General features: G+C 35.0%; 1 protein-coding gene across 1 annotated transcript; it reads right to left on the reverse strand.

The window, feature by feature from the left end:
• Positions 1-2910: 2910 nt before the first annotated feature.
• Positions 2911-4675, reverse strand: LOC142983623 (uncharacterized). The gene is made up of 2 exons (XM_076130602.1): positions 3927-4675; positions 2911-3643 (listed from the first exon to the last, which is right to left on the reverse strand). Exons 1-2 carry the CDS (start codon positions 4612-4614, stop codon positions 3066-3068), a joined length of 1266 nt encoding a protein of 421 aa, XP_075986717.1. The 5' UTR covers positions 4615-4675; the 3' UTR covers positions 2911-3065.
• Positions 4676-9635: the final 4960 nt, after the last annotated feature.

Below are 9635 nucleotides of genomic sequence, written 5' to 3' on the forward strand. Positions count from 1 at the left end.
TCATTAGGAGCGGAGTAGCAACGAAAAATGTTACAAAAACGGGGAAAATTTTGACTCATTCTCTTAGGTGACGCAAGCGAAGTTGCGCGGGTCAGCTAGTATTAACATTCAGCCACAACACTCAGCCATATAAAAACAAAAGTAAAACATTTTACGTTATTAACCTAAAGTATATTAAATACAAGTTCCTTGCTAATATAGACCTGTAATCAAAAAAGAAAGTAGAAACCGACTAAAACAAATATTAAAAAGCTCATTCGTTCTCCAGTCTATCCTGCACGTATACAGTGGCATGGCATCGGTCTATCGGGCCAGATCACCTTCCACCCGGCGATAACCTTAAAAGCACCACAATATTAATACATCAAACACCCACGTGCGAGCACACACGCGCCCGTACACCGTGCACGTGCACGTATACGCACACACACAACACAGGTATTAGTGGACCGGTATGCTACTGATTTGTAGCGATTCTGTTATATCATTTTGTTTCAAGGGATTTAAAGTTGCGACTGCAAAGATTGAAGAAACTTTTGCCATCATAACTTTTAAACTCTCGCGTTGCATGTTTAATGTATAATAGAATACGGGAATTAACGCGAACACGCATTTTACCTTAAAATGCCAAATGTTTCGGCGCAGGTTGCACTCGCCGTGGTCGCAGGCTGACTGGCAACTTTTGCCAAACAAAAAGAATCCCATTTTTTTGTATGAACTCTCATACTGCCGAATGTCAAAGTCGTTACATAATATATACAATTAATAAAATACATAAACGATTTCTGCATTTCAGTGGGTGCTGTTTATTTAAAAAGTTGGTTGACATCGAGGCTTAGTTTTTTTTCATTATTAATAATGTTTTAGGAGAAATCACACCTGGTAAATGGAAAACGCTTTAGCGTATCAATAACAATTGGAATCTCGAAACTTAATTTTACCGTATTTTTTCATTACATAGTAAGGAATTTAGAGAAGGCAATAGGATTTAGGAATTCAATTGTCATTTACTGTTAAGACTACATTTTTAAACTATGTTATTAGTGCTAATAGTCTTAGAAGAGATAGATATTGAAAGAAAAACTGACTTTCGCTGTGAATTTAAATCCGTCGGCACTCACAAGGAGTGTTGCATAATAATTACAGAAAATTACAAAAATGCCTGAAGGGTCAAAACTTATGGGAAAGTAAGAGGTCTCTCAAAAAGCAATACCTGATATATCATATTTAGTGCTATTATTCCTATCAGGAGAAGATTTCTAATTTACTATTCCTTATTTATAGATTTAGTTAAAACTGCTATTTTACCCCTATACAGCTGTAGAAATACACAAAATATTCATCTACATTAAGCTCAATCCACCCTCTACAACCCAAGGGGTTCCCAACCTTTTCTTAGTCCGGGACCACTTTTAGATTATTCTTGTTAGCAGGGACCACTATTTCAGTATATTAAAAATTGTAATAATTATCCTGAAAATTTTCAATTTTACGGACCATATTTTGACTTAATGGTCCGCGGACCACTGGTTGGGAACCATTGCTCTAGAAAAAGGAAATAAAATACAATTTCATAGAAACGAAATCTTTTCAGAACATTATGTACATTTTTTCATACACACCGCACGCTTAGCACATAAAAGCTTTTAGTGATCAGGTGTGGTTCCCATGCAGGTCTGATGCTGGGGTCGGCACGGTTCTCGGTGCCAGGGTTGCCACGGAGGATAGCGACACGTGTTACAATCGATATCTTATCCGCTTGGCGCCGGCGCCTGCTGCGACGGGGATGGTAGGAGCAGACGGGCGGGTGAACGTCAGCGTTTTTCAGACGCTGTAAAAATTGTGTTTCATGAATTGTATAACTTAATGAAATAAGATAATACTCTATTGAGATTAAAATGATTTTAATGACAATTATGCAGTTCAGATATACCCGTCTGGTATAGTTAAGTTCTAGCTAAGTTACGTTCTAAGCTTCTCCCACCTTTACCAGCGAAGGTTGTCTTTTAAGTAGGCTTGTCTTTTCACGGGTTAACAAATAAATTTGCTACAATTTATTTGATTCTAACATAAAAAAATGAAATTATCGTGATGAAAAGTTGCATGCCTAAAAGTTCTTTAACACATTTTTTGAGGGCATGCAAATTTCCCAACTCGCACTTTGATAGCGTAGTTGATCCAAGACAAGGCCCTTTCCTCGTTCGCGAGACTACTGCCCAAAAGTGGGACTGTAGTAGATAAAAAGATTGATAAACGCAGATAAATTATTTAATTTCGGTAAAGTATACCTGCACATACCTACCCACCTATTCAATATGCAATATTGGAAGCCTAGCATTTTTGTCATTACTTACATTCACTATAAAAATAATATTGCAGACCGTCGATTGCATTCAATCATAATCAGTCACCGTCGCCGTTTAACGCTAATACAAAATTAAACGACCGCTGAAAAAACGCCGCGTTCGAACCGCTCGTGTGTTCCAAACAACCCTCATTCTGTACGGTGTGGTAGCAATTCAGATAAAAGCGATCTCTACAAATTGAACTGAAAAAACTGAAACATTCAGCCGATAGAGACAGAGAGACAGATAGAGACACTCTGCTTTATGTTCGTTTTTTACTTTATGTACTATTTTATGAGCTGCCTTTTATTATGATGGATGTACTTAAATGTGCTGTTTCAAATATGTTTATCTGTTTTTTAAAACATTATTGATTTACGTGGGAAGGACTTTTATGGTTTCATTGGCCATTTTATGGTAGGTAACAAGATAGGCCCTAATTTCTTGATAATTTAATGGTCAATTTTGAGATTGTTGTTTGAGAAGATTTTTTTTGATGGGGTAAATAAGTAAACGGTTATATGTTGTATGTGAAAATTTAATAAAAAATAAATCAGGTAGACAATTTTATTTACAAAACAGTTCTTAGAATCTAATTAATACTTTGGCGTAGCACTTTAATACGTCGTTGCACAGGCATGCAAGTACTAGAACTAGACAATAACAAAATTAATACTAAAATATAATACTCTTTGGCAATCAGTCTAATATCAGTGCTTATCAACAAACAAAATTTAGTGGAAAGTATTTCTTAATTTCGGGCTCTTCATAAATTTCTTTACGGTCGTTTAAGATTACATTCTCAGTCGTATATAACGCTTGCATCTCGGTCGTTGTTCCTACATTATCTAAGTATTTTTCGGTATTATTTAAATTATTTTCGTACGCGAGGCTGTCGTCGAAGTAGATGGTGGAACTTAATTCGTTGCTGAAAGGTTTTTCACACCTGGTTTCTTTGTAGACATCGTAGCTTGGAGCCGGTAGTTGTACATCCCTGTTTTCTGGCTTGAAGAGTTTCCTACCAGTTAAAGTCTTGCTAGGTTTAGCATCCGTGGAAGTGGATACTTCAGGAGACTTGATTCTTTTACTCTTGTATCTTCTATTTTGAAACCAGATTTTGACTTGCGTCGGCGAAAGGTTGAGGGTTACGGCTAACTGCTCCCGTTCTGGAGCTGTGAGGTACCTCTGGTTTCTGAAGCGGACCTCTAAAGCGTGGACCTGTGTCTGAGAGAACAGGATCCGCGGTTTTCTTTTGGCACTTTTGTCTTTTTTCTCTTGTTTCTCGCAGATTGGAGTTTCTGTGAACAAAAGAAAGGGATAGATTAGTGATAGTAATAATTACTTTACTATAAATGTTTTAATTAGATTTAGTAATGCTTGATTTTGAGTGCGCTTAGTCCAATAAGTGATATGTGTCGGAAAAAGCTTTCTATATAATTTATAGTTGCAGAAGATTTCCCTTATTTACACTGTAATAAACTTGTTTAAAGATGCGTAATTTTTTTACAAAGACTCGTTTAGAGTTTAAAAACAGTTCAAAATCAATTTGTTATTCATAAATAAGTGCGTAGGTAAACTTACTTGTATTTTTCCTACAAAGCGCAGAACTCTTATCAATTTGCTCCGAAAACTGCTTACAAACGTTTTTCTCGTTGGTAATCCTTTTCTGTTCAGGTAGCGTCGTCTGTACAGGTAACACTTCTCTGTCAACATGGTCCATATGATCTACCTTCAGCTGAGGGTCTGTTGAAATATGAGGAGCAGCCACTTCATTGTACTGGTCATAGTTCTGATGGTACAAATTATGACAATATGGGTTGTAACTGTAGTATTCCTCTATTTTATGGTCATGGTACATTTCCTGGTTCCAATAGGGGTCTATATTCGCCACAGGGACGTTAGGGTACATCTGACTGAAGTATTCAGGAGGACAATAACCCTGGCTCTGATATAAAGGTTCGTATTCATAACTCCTTCGATCTCTCTCGTTGTATTTCCAAGTTTCGTTCCTGTCGTATGCAAAGTTCGGTTGATTTATGTTCAATATGTCTTTGACGGAAAACGGCGTACTCAAATTCTGATTAGGCTCTTCAATTTTCACTTTGAAATTCCTTTGGTCGTAAAAGTCTTTTTCTTTTTCCTTGTCTATATTGTTATAATTGGTGTCCACGTACTGATAGAATTCATTTTTACAATCGTTATAATTATGTTTCATGTTATTGTTGTTGTATGACGTTGAAACCTCGTTATGTTGCTCGTAGGAGTCCATATTGAAACACTCACTTCATTAGTCTTTTACTAATTGTTTTAGGGCACTAATTAAGTTGTTGTTTAAAAGGCAAGCGGTGGAAGACTGATGGTGTAAAGATTGGTGGCCGAAGCCAATCGACGAGGCCTCGTGCGTTGTGGGCGGGGCTATGGTGTTACTTGCATCTCTCTCTTACTAGTGTAAAGTTCGTATAGTGCTGTCTCTGTTCTTCGTGAGGAGTGTTTACTACGGGAGTGTAAATAAAGCAGATGATTTCATTTGGCGTTGAGATGGCCTTTTGATTCGGCTAATGACTTAATTATGTTGGTTTTGTAAAAAGTTGCCAAGTGGGAACTTGTGGTATGTAGAGTATCGTAGATCGTAGATAATTAGGTTACTGAGACGGGTTTTTACACTATTTGTTTGTACTTATAATTACCTAAATATTTATATAATAAGTAATGTTTTGATTAAATCAAAATAATTGATTGGGTGCCTATCCTATAATCTAGCATCGATAATGATGGCCTAGCTAACAGAAAAAGAAATAATAAGTGGCAAACGTACGAAAAAGTCTGTCAAAGTTCCACTTGTTAAACTATCCAAAACTTAACCGAAAGTAGTAAAAATTTCGGCCGTAGAACAAGAAAATAATCCACAGGTTCTTAAATCGACGACGGTAAAAATGAGAGAGCCGGCGTTTTCAAAATAATTTTAAACCAAAATTAACTTAAATTTGTTATAAACAAAAGTTCAAGTAAATGAGTTATAAATTTTGTTTGTTCAATCTTTCTTGATCGTTTGTTAGTGTGAGGTGAGTGAGGTGAGTGTTGACATATTTGTTTACAACAAGTGTCAACACTTTCAAGTAATCAGTGACGCGACGCGGCTTGACGTGTACCGAGTATGATGAGGTTATGAAGGGTCTCAAGGCTCTGTTGTTATTAAAAAAATATTTGATAGTCTTTAGTTTCTGAAATGCAGTTTGTTGTGGTAAAGTAATGGAGGGACATTCTGTGTTATTTAGGACTCTTTTATAATATTTTCTAGAAGTCCAGCAATCGAACATTGTCCAGGCATAATGAAAACAAGGGATTTCTCAAGATTTCAATGTTAGATAGATTAGGTAAATCATTTTAACAATGTGTTGATAAAATTTAAAAAATAATTATGCATACTTAATAATAAATACAATTTTATGTACACAAATTTCTGGAATGAGAATGATGGCTTACGCCGCCATGGACCTAGGCGGTAATATTTTTGATTTTATTAAATCGTAATCATATCTATGTAATATGATTACAATTAAAATAATAATTAAACGAGAAATCCATCGAGTTTTATTTAAATTCTAGATAATACTAGAAATTGCATAATATTTTGTACTAAATTACTAACTAGTAGATACTTAGACAAAAAAATACAGTGATTTTTATGACTTTTACTGCCAGTGAGTAGATACTTCTACTTAAAATTATCACATTTAACTACTAGTTTAACACATTTAACTGCAAAATAAACATCACTAAAGTTAACAAGAACTACCGGAATAAGTCATAAACATTTTACAACTAATTCAATGGCTACTAATACTGGCGACTTTTTGTGAATGATCATAAAAATAAGTTGCGTGTGTCTTGCGAGTTGTAATGTGAAACTTTTAGTTTGAGAGAACCCCTGCGGGTCAAATAGAGATGCTTTTGTTTTAGTTTTTACTGCGTTTAATGGGGTGTTTGAGCCTCTATAGATTATTGATTTGGTATTAAATGTTGTCATTGTTAAATGATAAAATAATTTAAACTATTACATTGATTATAGCCTAGTCCTTTTCTCAATGTTACATGTGTCTGCATATAATATTGAATATTTATTTATTTACATGGATGGATATTGAACATGTTGTTACGAATAGTCAGAAGCCTCAAAGTCTGACAAACAGTCATACCGAGGGGTGTTATAACCCAGGAGACTGGGTTGTGGAGGTCCGATAGACAGTTGCTCCATGTAAAATACTGGTATTCAGCTGCACCCGGTTAGACTGGAAGCCGACCCCAACAAAGTTGCAAGAGAGGCTAGGCCGATGATGATGATGTACATTGAACCTGAAATTAGTTTAATTAGGTTTACGTATACTTTGTATGGATGTTGTAATTATGATTTTGTAATACGTTAATCTATAAATATCATAAAGCTTGAGCTAGTGCTAATACTAATTGGCGCTAACTTAATCGGCGTAGAAACCGTCTAGCCCCCGGTTTCTGAGGTATGTACTTACATTTTGCGGTAGATTATCTATTCAATAGCGTTTTTTTAAGCTGATATAAACATGACAGTATAAATAAATAAACTACCGCTAAATGTACCTAAGAAATAATTGGCACAAGTCAAGTTTAAGCCCCTGTAATGCTGTAACTGCAGAGGGCTAATGTTACACCTGATTATGTCCGGGTACCCCCTGTATTTATTTTCAGGGTGATCACTGGTCATACAGAGTAAATTAAAACCAACTGGGCAATCAAAGGGCGCGGGCATCTCCCTCATAACTGTGTACCTATACACATATTGTGTATGTATGTTTGTGTGTGTGTATGATTTATGTAAGAGTAAACATCGTTAGGAGGACGGTGGACAAACGATTTGTGGATATACGAGTATGTCTGGTCCTGACCTTATAGCCTTATAGCCATGTGTGTAAATGTTCATGATAGATTGATTTTAATGATATAATTTAATTACCTTAGCATTTATTCATATTGGTAGTAAGAGTAACATTCGTTTGCTCCAACTGTAACATTAAAAGGCGCTTTCCGCTATCTGTCTTTGTGTCTGTGTGTAGCTTATATTTTTAAAACTTCGCAATGGATTTTGATGCGGTTTTTTAATAGATAGGTATAGTAATTCAAGAGGATGGCTTCTGTGTAAAATTAAATAGGTATTTTGTAAGATACCTTTTGAAACTGGCCGAAGCCGGGTCGTCTGAAATCCAGAAGAAAAGTTCACTCTGACAAATGTATGATTTTGAAAAAACCTGATTTTTTCAAAATTATTCATTTGCATGCAGTCATTTGCCTATGTACCTATTTGTTTTGGTCACACGAACCTCATAAATTATTCAAAAATTAGTGTAACTTAACCAACGATAAGAGAAGCTCTCAAGCTTTAAAAAAATCCGATTGCTAAAAAGTACGCACTTGTCATTATGTCAAATATTAGTGCAATAAAGTAGCAAGTTTATGACACAGGTACTTCAGTAGGCTTCAAGTGGTTGCGTTGATTCCACGCTGGTGCTAGTAGTGTATAAAATCGTGGAAAGGGTGGTCTAAATAGGTTGTAGAGCTTTTCACACGGCGTTAAAGTAATGTTATATTTTGTTATTATTCACCTAAAACATGTATAGTCCTATTAAATCTTTTAGCCTTGTTTTACTGCTAACTATAGCTGCCGTAGGATAACAAAATCAAAAAAAAATTTTTTTTACAAATTTTTGGCTTTCATTCTCCCTTGGCCTATGAAGATGGTTAAGTTAGCGGGACATTTGATTAAAAAAGTACCTATGTTCACGAACTGTTATTTTGTTAAGCTCTCTATGGCTGCATTAGATAGATCGATAGATGAACAATACAAATATGGTTTGAGTTCAGTCCTGTATCCGTCGCATTTAGGTGCCAGTTTTAAATACTACTTATTTTATATTTTTACTTTTTTCATTCACTAGACTTAAACTATAAAATAAAAATTGAAGGGAAGTAAAAAAATCGTAAGTTTGAGAGCAAATGAGTATCCTTCGTCGCTCTCTTGTTGAACTTTGATTTTAAATTACGAGAACTGAGCATACTCTGACATCTAGTGTCGAATAGCAACACTGAAATGATATCTAGCAACGCCATCTATACGTCATTTGAACATTTTGTTTACTCTCTAAAGTCGTCCCCATGTATAATAATAATTTCTTTTTGCACTAGATGGCGCAGTAGTCGCAACCACATAGTTTTTCTTGATGCACGATAGATGGCGTAACCTGCTATGTTTGCAAGTAATTTGTATTGCATGATTGTATTATTTTAATAAAATGTAGAAATGATGTTGTGTTAGTTCAACTCTTATGTAGATCTACGCCTACATAGGTAATTTATACGTTACAATAAAAAAGAACTGATACATATTTAATAATTATTTATTAACATTATTTATTTTCTAATAACGCTCTATTACTTAGTAAATTGTTAAATCAAACTATGCCGCTGAACATCCGTTCTAAACAAATAAGAGTATCAGATATAATTAGTCATTAATTGACTAATCCCGCGCCGCGACCGCACGCGCGTCATATTCGCTAAGTCATCGCGTCTATCTCAAAGGCGATCGCCGAATCGATTCACTCGAGCCAAATAATCGAATAGCTAATAATCGAATTATTCGATTGTTCTAGGCCTCGCTCGGTGGGTGGCTCGATTGCTCGGTTAGATTACTAAATGGGTAATTACACGTCACGGTTTGCGTTCAACAAATATAATCATTTTCTTGTGTTTAGAAAAGATTTTGTCTGAGCCGTTTTTCTTTGTTTGTTGAGTTAAATTATTATGTTAGGTACAGTTATTACTCTTATACGTTGTATAATCAGTTACTGTACATGTATGACTAATGAGTAAGTTTAATGAAAATATATTGCGTAGAGTTTGTTTTAATCATTTATGTGCATTGTAATGTTAAAAAAATCTTTCAGGCCTTCTCAGAATATAAGGTTTCTTACGCTTTGTCCTCTCTTAGATGAATATTTTTATACTTCGGAGAAGCGTTAGTAAGATCTCATGCGACTGATCTACTCACATTATCTTTGATTCCTACGTCAAGTTTGAAATGATTGTATTCTCTTTGGATACTTCAAGATTGACGTGAAAACTGTTCACAAACAAAAGTTCACAAGTTATTTATTTATACTGAAATATGTGCTATTAAATAATAACTTATTACTAAAGAGAATAAACAAATACCTCTCAATTTAGTGATCGATTGTTTTAGTAATAGTTTAATAAAAGATG

Source organism: Anticarsia gemmatalis, chromosome 24 (genome assembly GCF_050436995.1).
Source record: "Anticarsia gemmatalis isolate Benzon Research Colony breed Stoneville strain chromosome 24, ilAntGemm2 primary, whole genome shotgun sequence".
NCBI lineage: Eukaryota > Metazoa > Arthropoda > Insecta > Lepidoptera > Erebidae > Anticarsia > Anticarsia gemmatalis.

Bases quoted from the DNA above. Each gene is read 5' to 3' on its own strand.
- LOC142983623 (XM_076130602.1), bottom strand. From the start codon at position 4,614: ATGGACTCCTACGAGCAACATAACGAGGTTTCAACGTCATACAACAAC. The intron at 3,644-3,926 runs GTAAGTTTACCT...TTTTGTTCACAG, and splicing joins GCTTTGTAGGAAAAATACAA to AAACTCCAATCTGCGAGAAA.